Source organism: Euwallacea fornicatus, chromosome 32, assembly GCF_040115645.1.
Source record: "Euwallacea fornicatus isolate EFF26 chromosome 32, ASM4011564v1, whole genome shotgun sequence".
NCBI lineage: Eukaryota > Metazoa > Arthropoda > Insecta > Coleoptera > Curculionidae > Euwallacea > Euwallacea fornicatus.
This window is the reverse complement of record NC_089572.1, coordinates 861989-880317: the sequence shown is the minus strand read 5'-3', so window position 1 is coordinate 880317 and position 18329 is coordinate 861989. Positions and strand designations below refer to the sequence as shown.

General features: G+C 35.4%; 1 protein-coding gene across 3 annotated transcripts in view; it reads left to right on the top strand.

The window, feature by feature from the left end:
• The window catches only part of Madm (MLF1-adaptor molecule), an 88280-nt gene that overhangs the window by 15665 nt on the left and 54286 nt on the right, over positions 1–18329 (top strand). Inside the window, exon 1 of one of the 3 annotated variants that reach the window (XM_066299125.1) lies at positions 8135–8158. The exons of the other annotated variants lie outside the window; for them this stretch is intronic. Coding sequence (XP_066155222.1) covers positions 8150–8158 — 9 coding nt within the window. The 5' untranslated portion in view covers positions 8135–8149. Of the gene's footprint in view, positions 1–8134; positions 8159–18329 lie in introns of those variants that run through there. 3 annotated transcript variants of the gene reach the window in all.

Sequence of the window (18329 nt, the reverse complement as noted above, 5' to 3'; positions counted from 1 at the left end):
TTTTATCTCTTATTGAATTTTGATTTGGAGCCTCCGTTAGACGAAAAAAAATTAATGGAGGAAATGATGCCCCTCTTCAATGGCCACCTAGATCTCCAGATCTAACTCCCTGCGACTTTTCCATTTGGGGTGCGCTAAAATCTCGTGTGTATGCTGTTCCTATTCAAATTGAAGACCACCTAAGGTATAGAATTTTGCAAGCAGCTGATGGAATACGCAATGATCCAATGATGTTGGGAAGATTAAAATTTAATTTTCTTCGACGCGTGAACCTCTGTATTCGAGAACGGGGTGGTCACGTTGGGCATTTATTAAATTAATTGTTTATCGAAGTGTATGCTTTTACTTCCTTCTGAAGGATATGTATTGACTGACATTATCAACAATTTTAATTTTTTTTCGTCTGATGGAGGCTTCAAATCAAAATTCAATAAAAGGTAAAAAAAGTTGCATAACTGACCGGGAATTTCATAAAAAAAAACAATCGTTTGCATGAAGGAATAAAAAAACTTCTGGTGTATTTAACATTCGACCTTGTAGCAATTGACCACTACCCCTGGTGGTTTTACCCGTCGAACGTGCCCCGAGAAGGAGCAAGATAATACACTAAATTTCGTAAGAATCCATCTAACCGTTTTCGACTTACCTGCAAAAATTTTTTTAAAAGTGAGACTTTAAGAGCTTTGATCTCCGGAAAGGACCAATTTCGTATACCACCATGAATCGATATATTTTTGACCAAGGAATATGTCGTTAAGCGTTGACCCCCTTATTCTGGGACACTCTGTATATTAGAATGAACCCGTTCATTCGTTATATTTCCGTTGCACATCACCAATTAGCGAGCATACAGAATTGACCGATAGGGGCAGATTTGGAACAAGCAAAATTTTAACAGAACTGCACATCATTTCAGACATTTAATTCTGATAATATATTATACGTATAAAAGTAAATATTGAATTTCGATAGGGAACCGAACCGTTTTTAGTACTTTTTGTAGTATCATGTCTATCTAAATTTATAAATTGACGATCAGCTGAGTCCTCTTCTCATGGATATAAAGAGATCATCGGCAACTTTTTTTTATGAGATTGCCAGATGTCTCATATTAGATTACCATAAAATTACCGATTATGTTTTTCTCGAACGTAACGTCCAAATTATTCCATTCCACATTTCCTTACTTTGCGTTTCGTAAATGATTTCGTCGTAAGTCGTTAGGGCAAATCTATTTACTGATCGCTAATATAAATCGTTCTTTTGAGAATTTATTGTCTTTTGTGTGTGCTCGAAAAGCCTAAGTGGTTGTGCAGCAGAAACCAGGAGCTAGTGACTGCTGCAGGAACAATGAAGACAATTATTGAGCCGCGGGTAACACTTCTTCGGCCCGTAGCTGCTTAATTTCCAAAGGTGGAGCCCGAGATAAATCCCATTGTCCCTTTAACGCATTTTTTATGTACACCGGGTAAACCGGCTCGCAAAAATGTAGAAAGATGTGAATGTTAAATTAAATTAATAAATGATTTGCTAGAAGTCATTCGTTGTTCTTTAAAGGCCTCTTTTACGTGGTCATAATACACACACTTGTGCGATAAAGTACACATACTCCACTCAAAATATGATGATAACCTAGTAAGGTTTTGAAAAAACTATAAAGACAACAAGCACAACTGTACAATCATGTACCGTATCAATCTATCGACCTTAATGGTCAAATTTCTTAAAAATACAGGAAAACGTTCGAATTACGGTCAAAAGAGTGTACATGGTGTCTAAAAAGATGGGGGGTTCGTTCGCCATTGTCTTTACATTCAATTTGGAGCCGGTTATTAGCTTACAATCAGTTGAAGAGGTGAAGAGCTCCACTTGCTTAATTGATCAATTATTAGTAATTTAAAATAGTGCAAGTGTAAAAATGGACAACAAAACCAAAGCAATTCCGTATGAAATGCGTGAAATGATTGTCAAATTGAAACGAGGAGGAAAATTACTTCAGGAAACTAGCAAAAACGTGTCAAAACCGAAATTTAGTGTGTACACAGTAATGAGAAACAATTTTAAAAATAATTTTCTAGGACAAAGCGCGAAATTGTCGAAATTATCCGAGAAAAATCTACTACAGCAACTGACATAGCTCAAAAAATTACAAATATCACGGCAATTAATGTGCATCCCGAAACGAACATAGTTGTTTTACGAAGTTCTGGATATAACAGCAGAATTTCACGGAAGAAATCACTAATTACTGACATTAACAGAAAGAAAAGGGTTCAGTTTGCAAAAAAATATTTTAAAAAAAAGTTAAACGTTTCGTGACACTTTAGTTTTTAGTGACGAAAGTGAATTTAATTTATTTCGGTACAATGGCGAAAAAATAATGGAAAGCAAAACTGGAAAATATTATTTCAACGGTAAAGCACGGTGGCCGGTTAGTGATGGTACGGAGTTGTATGTCCGGATCTGGAGTAGGGAATTTGGTCTGTATGGAAAACACCACGGACCGTTTTGGTTATCTAAATATATCCAAAGGCTATTTGATCCCTTCGCTTCGCAAAATGGATTTAGAAAACTAATGGATTTTTCAGCAAGATCGTTGTCTTAAACATACCAAATAGAAGTGTTAGAGAATGGCTTCTGTATAATGTTCGTCACTTACTTAATCGCTCACCCCAATCAATCGACACAAACCCCATTCAGAATTTATGGGATTGTTTAGATCGCCGAGTCAGGAAACATCAAAAGTCAGGAACAACAAAATTTCAAATAAGAACGACCTACAGAGTATTCTGCTAGAAGAGCGAAACAAAATATCTACAGAATATATAAAAAACACACTACACAATCCATCTAACCAACTATTATACGAACGCAGGCACATGAAAAGAATAACGGAACGACTATAACACATCCAAACAAAATGGATAAACAATCCTCACAATCTAGCACGACTGACCCCACTGTGCCTAACAAGGCAAAATAGACAATCACGCTTCCATTCTCCCACAAACACCCTCTTAGAACACTTCCAAACATAAACCCTATCCTAACATCCTATTCCCTTACCCCCTGCATTAGTCCCTCTTACACAACACCTAGTTTAAGAAAAATTGCAAATAGTGAGACTCCAAAATGAAATGTATACACTCAAGGGCAGAAAGACCAAAAGGTCGATAGCCTATTTCTGAAGAAATAAAAATTTTGTATATATATATATATATATAGATATAAAAAAAATTGTAAAATCGTTGCCCAATAGGCTAGAGGCCGTGTCAGAAAGCAAAGGCGGACCAACCAAATATTAGTTTTCATTTTTTTTATATTTTAAAAAATTAAAACTATGCTAATTAAAAATATCTCTAGAACTGCAAATGTTAATTATAACAATGCCTGTTGCAATTTGATTGAAATTTTGTAAATATCTCCATAACTGTGAATGTTAGATGAAAAGATGTTATTGTAAATTAATAGAGAATTAAAAACTACATTAGAAGGACTTGAAAAAAATCATGGGTACCATTAAAAAAAAACGAGTTTCAGCAATTTGTAAAATTTGCAAATTAGCGCTCTTATACAAAAAAAGTATGGTGCATTAAAAAAATATTTTAAAGTTTTTAAGTATCTCTGACTTTGATTTATTACTTTACAAAAACAAATTTCAAAATTTCAAAAAACACCAATTTTGTGATAATTTTTTTCTGACGCTGCATTTTTAAAGAAATTTCTCTAATATGGCAACGTCGCAACCAATTTATAAAATGTTTAATGCACTTTCCTTTTAAATTAAGGTTTCATCAAATGGCATAAAAAAAATTATGGGTTGCTATTTAAAAAAATATGACTTTATGCTGCCCAGCGAAAACGGAACACTCTGTGTAAACAAAACTGCTATTAAATTATGCAGCTTTCCAATATAAATGAGTACCGTACTAAACATTTCATATTGATACTTATACAAAGACACCAGGAACCAAGGCCGGAGTAATGGCGAACCCTGTATACTTTTTTGTCCTTACGATGAGCGTTTTGTTACATTTTTCAAAAATTTGACCATTACGGTCAATAGTTTAATACAGTACGTCGTTATACAATTGTATTTTTTGTCTTTTTCGGATTACTTCAAAACCTAGTTCTAGATTTTCGTAATATCCCACATTTCGAGTGGTGTATGTATACTTTATTGTACAACTGTATGACCACAGTAATTAAAAAATAGCTAACATTTTATTTTTAATTGACCAATTAATTGGGTTCTGAACTCTGCCTATAGCACATAATAGGTAGTGTGAAACAATTTGTTTTCAGTTTACTGAAAATCATCGAAATTTATGAAACCGTGGCTACATCGCGCGACATTGACTTCATACAAGCCACATGATGTCGAACAAAAAGAATAACGAACGAACTATACTTTTTGTCAAATTCCCAATTAAGGTTTATTATTACGCTTTCAGATGCAAACTGAGAATAATTATTCTTTACTCATATATTTACTAGTTGTAATACAAAATCTTAAATTCAAAAACCTATCCCATTTTCCTATAGAAAGACGATAAATATCTACTCCTCTTACCAGTTTACTTACATTTGTATTGTAAAGAGCCCTTTGCGGTACCATTTCGAAGCCACTGATTGATTCATTCCTAATATAATTAAGCAGGTTCGTTTATAATCCTAGTAGAATAAAACAGGTAACACGACGTGTTTACTGCGGTACTGACATTGTCGTAAACCTCTTTCGATGAGAAATTCATGAATTTTAAAAGTGTTTGAGTGTGTGAACTTCACAAGGAAAATTATCAGTAAATTCACATGAAACCGGACATAAAGCGTTGTATGTAATGCGTTCGTAACTCGACTTATGCATTTATTGACTCGCTTGCAAGCTTGCTCGGCTATAAACGATTCTCCTCATAAATCATTATATTACGTGCTTTTGGCATAAATAACTATTGAGCTCTCATGCCGGCTATTTTTTTATGTGAAAAGCCGAAAATAGTCATTGAAGATAACTAATTCCGAAGAAAAATATCTCAAAATTAAATAAATAATACCTGATAATCTTTTATTGTTTGTTGATTGTATATGGGTAATACGTATAGATATAAAATCGACTGCGCCGTCACTGGCATTTACAAGTTTTATCTAGTATCACCTTTAGTATCTATTAAGGATGTTAGATAACTTAAAGTTTAATTGTAATATATGTTGCACAACAAGAAAGAATTCGTATATACTATAATACAACATATTTCATAGTGCCCCAGTGCTCAATTTTCTCACAGATTTCGTCTACAAGGTATTCCAAATAAAATTTGCACCCCATGAAACCTCCGATTTTGTCCAAATTCTAAAAAATACTAAAATATGTCAATTTTAACGTGAAAGATAACCAAGTTTTATCTTGCTTTCGAAGCAATTTTTACACCCCTCAAGTGCCCAGTGATACATGATTTTAAAGCTATAACCAGTTTTTTTTAAATTATTTATTTATTATTATTTTTTTTTTAACTTTAAACGTTTGGTTTTTCAGAACACTGCCCATATAACTGTAAAAGGAAACAAAAGTGATTATAAAAAAACGATTTAATTTAACCAATGTATTGCTCAAAATATCCACCATCAACTTCCATACAATAGTATAAGCGATTTTGAAAAGTTTTTCTAAAGTTTGTAACACATCTGGCGTGATTAAACGACATTCTGTGACGATTTCTTCTCGAAACATTTGTAGAGGTGCAGGTGATATAGCATTAACTTTAGACTTTAAATGGCGCCAGAAAGACAACATTAAGAAAGTTATAACTTTCAAATATTAGTGCACATAAGGTAACATCTCTTGGACCATTTCTACCAAAAAAAATTGTTTATAATTTGGACGGGAGTGTACCGGCTTAACAATGTCAAAAATTTCAATGAGTCTACAATAATTTCGTGATTCTGAAGAATCAATCGTTCAAGCTTAAAGAAGATATGGTTGCAGAAGGAATTGAAGTTACTTCAAAATGGTGCATCACTCTGCCCCTCCTGCCATTTAAAACTTTTAAGGGGGTGGCTCAGGGCTCAGGAGAGATGCAGAAATCACTTCAAAACCAAGATAAAATTTGGTCTCTTCTCAAGTTAAAATTTACACATTTTAAGATTTTTCCCACGTATAGATGATATTGGGAATTTCGAGGGGTGCAAATTTTAATTGGGACACCGTGTATATACAATAAACCTAAAAAAAAACAGTCTCGATCTTTACCAATGTTTAAAAAAATATAAAATTTCTCATCTTTTTGACAGTACATGAAGGAAACATCATAAGCTTTCTCTATGCAGTTCTTCAGTAACACGAGATACGCCCACGTTTCTATTGCAGGGGTAGATTTTTGACTCTACAGCTCCTTACAGCAGCAATAGGGGGCGAAAATTTAGATTAAATAAAGGATTACCCCTAGGAAACGCGGTAGCATTATGCTCAAATTAAGAAGTAGTTCACAGACAACTCTAGAGATTAGTTGGGCGTCATTAATTTGTTATTGTTGAGATCCAGGCTCTATTTAAGAATGAAATAAATGTTTATTATTGGCTGGAAATTCTTCAAATGATTGGTTTTAAACAGAATTGAAATTTGTTTTGAAAATAGGAACGATAATGAGGATGGTATACGAGTTCTAAAGGAGCATTTAGCTTGAGTGATATGTAACTAATGAGTAACAAGTTGAAGACATCACATAACACACGGGGTGCTCCGTATGAAATTGTTAGGCTTTCACGTCTAAAATGTGGCAAAAATGACGTTTTGAACCTTTCACATCTTGAATGTTCAAATTACTTGAATATCGACAAAGGTAGTCATGGAAATGTATGAAACAGTTTTTTCCCGCTGGTCAAGAAAACCATAATCAGTGTTCAAGAATGTTCAGGGTGTTGAAGGAAAACGAGTTTCGGAGACTTAATAAGGAATATCTCAAAGCCCATCTTTAAAAAGCATTGAAAATGTACTTTTATTATTTTCCATATTTCTCACATTTTCTAAAAATAAAACACTGGGAATAGATAGGCACTTTTGCGTGATGCTGATTTCCTGGAATTTCCGAGTTCTTAAATCTTAAGCAAGAAGGACAAACTTGTCTGGAGGAAAGAGTTGCCATATCCACTGGAAAAATCTCCCTTAGATGCCCATACGAACCAAAAGCACACCCACGACCAGCTGTTGATCTTGATTTTACATGGAATTATCGCCTCCGCGTTATTTCATTAGCGTATGCTTAGCCTTCCTAACCATCAAATGAATGGTCTAATTAATTTTCCATTAGGAAAAAATTAGAAATCGAGTGTAATTGTCGGAGCGGTGTTGATTGAGCACGTGTAGGAAAAAAACGATATTTCATTTATTTAAAACATTTTATTGGTCATGCAGAGATATGGAGATGGGTACATGGAGATTTGAAACACGTCACACAATTTTAGGAGTAATGATCTCATCAGGAGGGGCAAACAAAAATTTGGCACTTCAACCTTAAATAAATCATTGGAACAATGCTTTCATCGAAACTTGCGATCTACCTCTATCACTTTTATATGTATCAGGACCCATTTCTTAAGCTATTTTTAGGAGACAAATTCACGATTGACGCAAAATAATCGATGCTGTGTTGCAAATGTTCGATGCCAGATTTGATGAAGATCTGGAAAATTCTACAGACCGACGAAAACCAAGCAATAGGTGGTTATCGCAAAATCTCCTCACGTTTCTATAATTCTTTACTTAAATACACTAATTTATCCGTTTGTTGTTAATTCGATTATGAGGTTTTTCGAGGCTGACATAGAGAGCGCCTCCTTTCTAGTGGAAATTTTTCGATATATGTAATTTTATCGATTTGGAGAAACGTATGATAATTGAGTCACATGAAGGTCGTTACAATAAATCGAGTATTTTTACTACATATTTGATTCATTCAGAAAGCTTATCTTAATTTGAACACTGAACTAACGACTAACAGATTTCCTCAACCGTTATTGATATAAATAGATATCAGTGCAATGGTACGTGTAGTAGCTCCCGGGAGATATACCAGGCATAATCAGGAAAGAATCAAGAGTTCCTGAAATTAATATCGCACAAATCAGTGGGAGAAGTGGTCTTCTAGACAGTATCATGGTAATGGTGAGTTTTGGAAAACGTAAGTGGAAATATGTCATTAATTCCCAAAAAGTTGCCTTTAAGTATATGGAATGTTCCTCATATGGTCGGGGGACAGGTGCAATCGAAGGTTTCTGATGATTTTGCAAACATTTTCGTTTTAAAACGTTAGAAAATTGCTCGGTATCTTAGAGGTACCACCATTTTGACATCTAATCAATATCACCCCGACCGACCCTGCGCCAGCGTCCAACTCCAACGTTCGCCCCCAACCGCTTCCTTTTGAACGTACTTCGTGAATTTGGTCAAATTCAGAATTCGTCCACACACCCGAACTGCCCCGAACTCTTTCATCGTTTTCGTCATCAAATCCAAATCGGGCTTTATTTTTTACTGCTTGGGCTGCTTTCCGACAACATTTTAAAGCGCTGACGAAGGTGTTACGGTGTGATCAATCATCGTCAAATGTTCTTCTTTGGGTCTTCTTCCGTTGTAGTCGTAGAAAATGAGCAACATTCCATAATTGTGCACCGTTCAAAGTTCTATGACGAGGCGAACTCTGTGATCGTATTCCATGACTTATTCTCTTAACGAGCACGAAAGGTCTTTTCGTACGATGTGTGCTGGCGAATGCACCTCGAACTAACATTTGAGAGTAAAAGGCATGGACGTTTGAAGGCTCATGGCTTCCGCCACATGCATCTTTCCTTCGGTAATAATTTGATGAAAGCTCATTTTCCATGAGTCCAATTTGTAAGCATACGATCCCCTGCGAAGGTGGAGATCACCGAGGGAGAATAGTCGTGAAATCGAATGCCGACTAGCGCGTCTGCTAGCATTTGCTCTAGCGCACGGGTATTTTAAGAGTAACAAATTAATGGTGGAAAAAACACAATGACTTACTCTTATTTTAGGAATTATTATGCACTTGAATTAGTCATTTAGGAAAAATACGTCCATACCAACAACTTAGCAGCATCCTAAGTGCTAGGCGGATATTAATTTTTTTGGTGCAAAACCAAAGCGACTGCTGTATTAACGCCTAAACTAATGAAACGATTAGAGATAATGAGCTAGGAAGTGCAAAAATAAGCTGCCTTTGACTTTGATCTCTTAATTGGTATTCTCAATGCGACGTGCATTCGGCGTCTTGCCTGGTTGCCTTGAAATTCCAGTGAATGGACACAAGACTACGGACCGGTAACCACGACCACGGTTGACTCATATGGGCACCAAACCATTATTATTTGCAGTTTTTGCAATGCGCGGTACCCGTTCCGGTAGAAAGTGGCTTTGGTATTCCATAATTGAGTATCCGTTCAAAATTCTGTCAGACAATTAATTATTGAGGTGACCAACTATTTCTTCCATCTATTACATCGCATGAATTACATCACTCCCAGCAGAAATCCACTCCCGATAAAAATTGCAGAAACTGCATTACGAAGTGGTGCGGATGGCCAAATTTGGCCAATTCAGGGGTATGTCTTTGGGTGCATTTTACATTTATAAGAGTCATTATAAGGTCGTTATGAGTCTATTAACAGAGATTGAATGTAAAATGATCATATAAACGCCTTCGGGAGAAAGGTTAAAGTGCCACCTTAGCAGTAGACCATTACGAGACTGTATGTCTATAAACAGCATCTCGGGCCAGTTTATTAACTACACGGAATACTTTCGTTATGTGCAGTGAGGGATGGATTCATCGGATTCATCTGTTACTGCATGTAATAATCAATAACCGTAACCTTAGAAATTGAATCAATTTTTACTATACAGAGTGAAGCTAATTTTTGTTCAATTATAATTTCAAGAATATTCCGTCTTTGATGAGTCTTATAGAATTTAATGCGCGATGTTTCCTATAAAGAGATTTCGTTCAGATTTTTCCTTCTTGCAAGGACCAGGTAGAAAAGCGTAAAGTCCATCCTGCTCATTATCGCCTTGCCGAAACTTATTTTTGAAAAGAAACCGTAACTTATAAAGTATCGTTTCTGTTATTAAAAATTGTTCTAACGAAGTTATAGTCTGATCATCATTTATTATACAGCGGCGGGCAAAAGTTTAGAAACTTAGTAACTTTTGATTTTTTGCTTAAATATGCCTTTCACGAGATCCTTCGCATGCGCAAAATTCTTACTCACTAATCGTACCATTCTTGTATAAGTTCGTTTATTATATGAGATTTGTGTATGCTCATCAGTGAGACGAGATAAGTTTTTGCCGCCGACAAAAGTTTAGGAACTTTCCATTGGTGTCGCTCCTCTAAACGCATAAAAATATTTTGGGTGAATTGTCAGTATTAATACCATAAGTCATGGATGAAACTAAATGTATTTTAAATGGTTCAAAACAACAGATCGTGCTGATTGTGAGTGACTCTTCGCTTTGCCGAAAATCTAAAAATTAGTAAAAGTGCCACATCGAAAATTATAGTTGCTTTTCGTAATAGCAACAGAAGTCTTTTAAGGCCTAAAAGTACAGGGCGTCCACGGAAAACTGCCCCCGCAAGTGACAGAGTGACAAAAACAATTTCACAAAAGGATTCTCGTCAGACAGCTCGTGAAATTAATCAAGAAATTTCAAAAGAATTTCATCTCCAGTTGAGAGAACTGCAAGACGTCGACTATGCAGTAAGGGCTTATTTGAAAGGGTTGCCGTCAAGAAACCTCTACTACCAAAAAAGAACATCAAGGCTCGTTTATAGTTTGCTTGGAATCACTTGAACTGGATCTCTCAAAAATGGCGTACCGTTGTTCGGAGTGAGGAAAGGCAATTCAAATATCCTTATCGGATGGTAGACACTCTAAGACGGCTAGCGGGTGAAAGATACAACGTCCCATACCAAGTACCAACGATTGACTATGGAGATGTCAGTGTGACGGACGAGGGTTGCTTTAGTCGGACGGGTACTGGACCTATTGTGGACGTATAAGAAAGAATGGACAAATTTCAATACCAGCATATATTAAAGAGTAATAAGTTGCTAAGTATGCAGAGTATGAAATGCCTCTGTGTATGAGATTCCAACAAGATAGTGACCCAAAACATACTTCCGAGTTAATAAAAAGTTGGTTTTCCTCTAAGAGGATGGGTGTAATTGGACGGTCGTCGCGAACCCCCGATTTAAACTCAATTGAATATTTATGAAAAATCCTAGAAAGCCGCATCCGTTTGAGAAACTTTCGTAACAAGGCTAAATTTTTCGAAATGGTATTTGAGGAACGAAAAAGAAATTCCAAGAAAGTGTGTGCGAATATTGTTGATTCAATGTCAGGCAGTGATTAACTCGAAGCAACACGTCCCAAATGTTAATTTTTTTTCTTATAATGTTGATTCTTTCGTAAATAAAAATTTTTAAACTTCTCCAATTCAAAAATGTGTTTTATTTATAACTAATTTCCTTCAATATTAATTTTGTTAACCGTGCTTTTCAATAGTCAATCACGATGAAAGTCTACAATTACATAACAACAGTATCTTGATAACTCGTTCTTCAATTTTACCTTACTAAAAAATAAAAAAGTTTCTAGGTACTTTTTGTCCTCCACGGTAGGTTTTTTAGTGGCTTCTACAGTCATTTTTCCCGAAGGATTAAAAGTGCCTCTCGTTGTTTCTGTTAGGAATTTTCATTAAAATTTTTCTTTTATCTTCCGATTCATTTTGCAAATGATTCTAACACTTTTCTGCATTATCCTGACGCCACCGCGGAAACCGTTCATTAATAATAGATTTTAATGGGGAGTCCATAACACACGAGGACGGTACATGCGACACGTAAATCCATTTAGCGTCTGCTATAGACATAAATCAAGTGTAAAAAGCTATTATCCATATCTAGGAAATGAATTAATCACACGTCCAACCCTTCGGGCCACTGACCAGGCAGCCTCGAACGCGCTCAGACAAGGTCGATGGGGCAATTACGTCACTCTGTACTCGTATAATCATCCGCTACCAAGATACCCAGCTAGTTTCGATAGATTCCACTTCATTGATATCTACAAGATGTCTCGGGAGTAATTTTATTAAAAAAAAAAAATGGAGCAACAGCTAAAATTGCCAGTTTGTTTAAAATTAGTTTTGACCTAATTCGAAACTTTTACTGTTGAGGTTTAGTGCCTGGCCGTAAAAGCATTAATTTTGATCCACCGTGCACAATTCATTGCAGGTAGATTCATTTTTGTATATGAGAGAAATAAATTCGTGACCCTTTTCGACACGAGAAAATGAGCTGAGTTTAAAGTCGTTAATACTTTTTTATACAAGGTGTCTCGGGAAATAAAAGATAGGGCGATTCTGCTATTTGTTAATATATCAATGCAACCCACGTAGCAATACAATGAATTTGAAATTGAAAGATATCGGTTTCTTCCAGGATTTTAATGCAGAGGTAATGATTCGGTTAGCACTCATTTGGCCTGTTTTCCACGAAACACATTTGGCTTTAAGCAAGTATAATCATTGGCTTAACAATCGTTAAAATTTATTATGAAGTAGTTCGTATTTTTAATTATCAATTTAAATTATTTAATATTGTTGCGTTTTTTTTTGTTTTTTTTTTTTAATCCGAGACTTCGTACTGAAAATCCAATGGGTCCGTTTTATGCAGGATAAAAAACGACAATAAAGAAGCGACATTAATTTCAACAATTTGAGATAATCATTTTTTTTTCGATTATTTTCAAAACCAGCCGGATTATTTCCACTGTGAAAGTCAATTTTGCCGGGGATTAACGTGCGCATGTTTGTCTCAATTTAACCGATTTTACATGTTTCACAGTTTTCAAAAATTCCAGCGACGAGCAACGAATCTGAACAACCCTACATTATTGCGATCACTACATCAATTAAAAAGTAATAACGTGTGGCAATGAGTTGGTTATCTCACTTGCGCTGTGTGATAACCGCTACTTCCTGCATGATTGTAGATGAACTAAAATTACTTAGTCTTACTTCGTATTCTCATATCATACTTGTCTATAATCATAGCGTAGTAAAATTATGGAACTTTCTTATCAGAGGTGACGTTACGGGTCTCGGTTAAAGTAATCCACGTTATATTTTTACTCTGTATAGCGCTCATCATATTTACTATATTCATAACATTCAGTGCCCCCCGTCTCATGACCTATTATCTACTTAAAGAGGTAGTTATCATGAATTTGTTTCATTAAGGAGTGCTATTTTTAGTTTCATAATGATACGCTGTGCCGTAATTTTGTTGTTAAAGCTAAAATAATCTCACGAATAAATTACATACCTTCAAAGCCAGTATTTAACCAAAATACGCAATTAACGCTCGAATTGGTGATTTTTCAATCTCACGTTTACAATGTAAAATCGGTGTAATGTAGTAGTGAAGTGGCGTTTTTCAATTGGATTTAATTCCGCTTAATTATGGAATGAGTCACGATGAAAATAATTGCTTCCGGCATTTTAATAGTTAAGTATTAGCAAGTGCATAATATGTAAATAAGTGTGTACCTGAATTAGTAAAGTTAAACCTGCTAATAGGACCCTTATATGTATTTAAGAACTCGTATTACTATCAAAATATTCTATTGGGTTGTTCGATAACTAATGTCGTATTTTTTATGTTTTTTCAAAGTGAATGTACTTATATCAATAATCAGTGATGTAGTGGCCATCTTGGTGGATGACCCTTCGCCATCTTTCGGCAAGTTGGAAAGTTCCGCGTTCGAAAAAGCCTCGATTTTTAGGAGTAAAAAATCGATTTAACTCACTTTTAACGGCTCGATCAGAATCGAAATTTTTACCATTCAAATGATTTTGAAGAGAACGAAACAAATAATAATCTGATGGCGCCAAGTCGGGGCTGTATGGTGGATGAGGTATCAGTTCCCAATTTAGTTCCAATAATTTTTGACGCGTTATTAAAGACGTATAGGGTCTAGGGCTATCATGATGGAACAGTGCCCCTTTGCGATTGGCGAGTTCAGGACGCTTTCTCTTGATTTCTTCGTTCAATTTCGATAGCTGACGACAGTAAACATTCGAATCAATACTTTGGTTTCTCAGAAGCAGTTCAAAATGAAGAATACCCTTGTAGTCCCACCACACAGATAGCAAAATCTCCTTTTGATGACTATTGGCTTTGGACGTCGATTGCGCAGGTTTATCTTGTTTGGTCCGTGATCGTTTTCGGACTACGTTATCGTAGACAATCTATATTTCACCACCCGTTATGACTCTTTTTAGAAGTGGGTCGTTTTGGTTACGATTCAGCAAAGAATCGCATGTGTTAATGCGTTGGGTGAGGCGAATTTCCTTTAATTCGTGAGGAACCCAAACATCCAATTTGCTAACGTACCCAAGCTTTTTTTAAATGCGGAGAAACGGTTGAGTTCGATATGTTCAACTTTTCTGCTATCTCTCGAGTTGTCATATGCCGATTAGCTTCGATTAAGGCCTTTATTTTATCGTTATCGATGGTGATTGGGCGTCCAGCGTGTGGTGCATCTTGGACACTAAAATTTCCGGAACGAAAGCGAGAAAACCAACGCTGGCGTTCAGTAAGGCAGTTCTCACCATAAACTTCACACAATTCCTTCCGAGCTTGTACTGCATTTTTGCCCTTTCGAAAGTGAAATAATAAAATGTGTCGATAATGCTCACTTTGATTGTCCATCTTCAACTTAAATTTTAAACAACTTCTCGTTTACTAATCACGTTCAATTTTCGATCGAAAAAAGTCTAAAACATAACGTTTAAAGTGGCATATGATAATATAAGCGACGAGATCACTATGTATAAATTAAGCCATCTATGAGAATAAAACGACATTAATTATCGAACAACTCAATAATAGGCAAAATACAGGGTCCTAACAATGTTAGGGCAAATTTAACATTAGTGCAGGTAGCGCCACCTGCACATTGTGGTAAAGCCGTGAAACGCATTTGAATTTCTCGTCTCGAAAAATAACCCGAATTTCATCGAGATATTGCCCTTATGTCTGGAAATATTTATGAAACACCGAAAAAAAAAAAAACTCTGACACCCTATATCACGTGAACGAAGCAAAATACGACACACGTTTATTAGGACGTTATTGTCATAAAATATGACAAGGAATCATCCCTTGAAATGAATGCCATCATTTAGTAGACACCTTGTATATAACACGGTTCGTCTTGCAGATTTTCACGTGTCGCGGTAGCTCTCCTTGCGTAAAGTTCGAAGCTTTTGGTCAGACCTATCGGAAAAAGTTCGCGTCTAGATTTTCCTATAAGTCATCAAACAGGGTTCGGAAAATTTTTAAGTTAATCATCGAAATGCTTAGAGGATTTACGTCTACAAGGAATCGAACTTGTTTTGGGAACGGTGAGACTAGTGAATTTTCCAAATATCGGAACTTATTTCAGGGTCCATCTTATCAATTCAATAAATTTTAATGATACTGAATAATTATAAGCGTATCTAATCCAGTGTAAAATCAGTTGGTATATGTAGTAATAGCATTTACAAAATCTGTTACATTGTATAACCCAGTTTATTTTACCACAAGCGCGTGTTTACATGATTAGTAATCCGTCTCTACACATTTTTTAAGCTTGTAATAATTTATGTTCCTTCAATAATAAACAAAATAATTCAGAATTTTTCTTTAGTTACCGGTGCTGCTTGTAGTTATCACTTAATTAGTCCAATATACGGTGGTGGCCATAGAAATGGGACCACTACTGGTTCAATTTTAAATATGAAAAAAAGTTTATTGAAAGTTATTTTATTTCGTTCGAAATACGGTCCTAAATTTCTACAAGGTTGGTAATTATCAATAGAAACCAGGGGAATTACCTTATACTAGAATTGTATTCCCCTGTTTCGTTTAGACAGTCAAAACTAAGGTGGTCATAATAATACGACCAGTGTATTAAAAGCTCGTTACTTTTTAATAACTTTCGTAATTCCTCATTCATTAGAATAGCAGTTGAAAGGTAAGTCTAATTAATTATTTCGAAGCATTTTGATGCATTTTAATAATTAATATACAAACAGATGGGGCGCAAAAACCACTGTTCTTTAAATAAAAGAATTAGACTACAAACACTTGGAGATGAGGGCAGTTCCCCTCATCAAATTTCTCAAAAACTAGGAAGATCGAAAACGTTAATAATAAATGCCCTCAAACGCGAAGAACAACAAGGAAATCGCGGTCGTAAGAGGAAAACAACCATTTTGACCGACCGCCGAATAAAGCGAGAATCCCAAAAAAACCCTTTTTTAAGCTCCAAAGAACTTCAAAAGGACCTAAAATTGGAAATAAGTTTCAGAACTATCCGAAGACGATTGCAGGAAGTTCATTTACATGGCCGAGTGGCTCGGAAGGTACCGTTGTTATCAAAAACAAACAAATTAAAAAGAATAAAATGTGCGAAAAATCATCTTCGCTTTGAAAACGAAGATGACAACATAAAATTGTGGGAAAATGTTCTTTTTTCGGATGAAACAAAAATTAATTTGTTCGGTTCGGATGGTCGACGGTACGTGAGGCGGCCACCAAAACAGGAATTGCTTCCACGACATACTCCAAGAAACCTTAAACATGGAGGTGGTAATATAAAATTGCGGGGTTGCTTCTCTTGGTTCGGTGTCGGTCCTATTTATTGGATAAAAGGAATCCTGAACCAAGAGGAACACCTTAAAATAATGAAAAATGTTATGCTGCCATACGCTTCGGAGGAAATGCCATTAATTTGGAAACATCAACAAGATAATGATCCGAAACATACGGCTAGGCGAGTGAAACAATTTTTTCAAAATGAAGCAATTTCCGTTGTGCCATGGCCATCACAATCGCCTGATCTGAATCCCATCGAAAATCTTTGGGTACACCCAAAGGCTGCTGTGAGGAGTCATCAGGTCAAAAATAAAGAAGAATTGTGGTCCATAGTCCAACGGGAATGGGAAGCTATTCCTGTTGAGCTCTGCCAGCGTTTAATAAGATCAATGGCTAAAAGATTAAAGGCAGCGATTGCCCAAAAGGGAGAAGCAACCAAATATTAAACGTTAGGCCATATTCAATTGCTAATTTCGTTTTTTTCTTTTTTTTTCTTTCTTTTTTTCTTTTTTTTTTTCTTTTTTTCTTTTCTTTTTCTTTTTTTTCCTTTTTTTTCTTTTTTTTCCTTTTTTTTTCTTTTTTTTCTTTTTTTTAATATATATATATATAATGTTTTACCGGTCCTATTTTTATGACCACACATTTATTTTGTTTTTATTGTTTTATTGAAGACTTTTATTTATTTTTCGTAAAATTATATTTTTGTATATTGTTTTCTTTGTTATTAAATGTACTCTAGTTTTTTTTGTTCTCATTTTTTATCTCTTTACTGATAAAAATAAAAAATTTAAATTTTTGAAGTGGTCCCATTTCTACGGCAGCCACTGTACATTTCTCCCTTTACAGAGATACTCACGACACGATCTTATTAACTATCAGCGTAAAATTAATTATACGCCACTTTACTTTAAGGCATATAAGCAATGAACATTTTACAACTTACGCCTCGAGTTTTGAGAATATACATAAAGCATTGTTGTGCGATTTTATTGGTCTACTCGGAATTTATAGAAGATAATAAAATTATAAATATTGTTCCAAAGATAGAACAAAGCATCAATTTTCTGATTATTTTCGTGAAATATTTATTAGCGTTACGGTGCTTGTTAATTACCCGAAAAATGGGGTCTATGTGAGGTAGGTATCCTTGGCGCGTAGTTTGGGGTGGTTTTGAAAATGGCGTTTCTAAATGTTAACTGCGTAAATTCACAATAAAACCAATGACGAAAATTTTGTAATTTTCAATTATGGATCGCGAGGTCTCTGGGTTGAACTGACATCTGATGTTTCTTGTTCTCGTTTCTATTTCCAGATCGATTCTCCGAATGAATTCCTACCTAGTTATGGCCTAAAAATAAACTCGTCATTAGGAAACCCTCCCCTTTTTGGATTGCCATTAAAGGATCCAATCCATAAAATCGTATCGGTCCTGTGGAGAAGGCAGGAGAAAATGATTTATTTCGCAACAGTGCCTAAAAATATGAAACCTAGCGCAGCATGTAGCGCATAATGCAATGTTTAGGGGGTTATAATTTATTATGCAAATTTCATTGGCACATTCATAAGCGGAATTGCTTGCGCTGTACCTGTCTCAAAAAGACAGTTGTT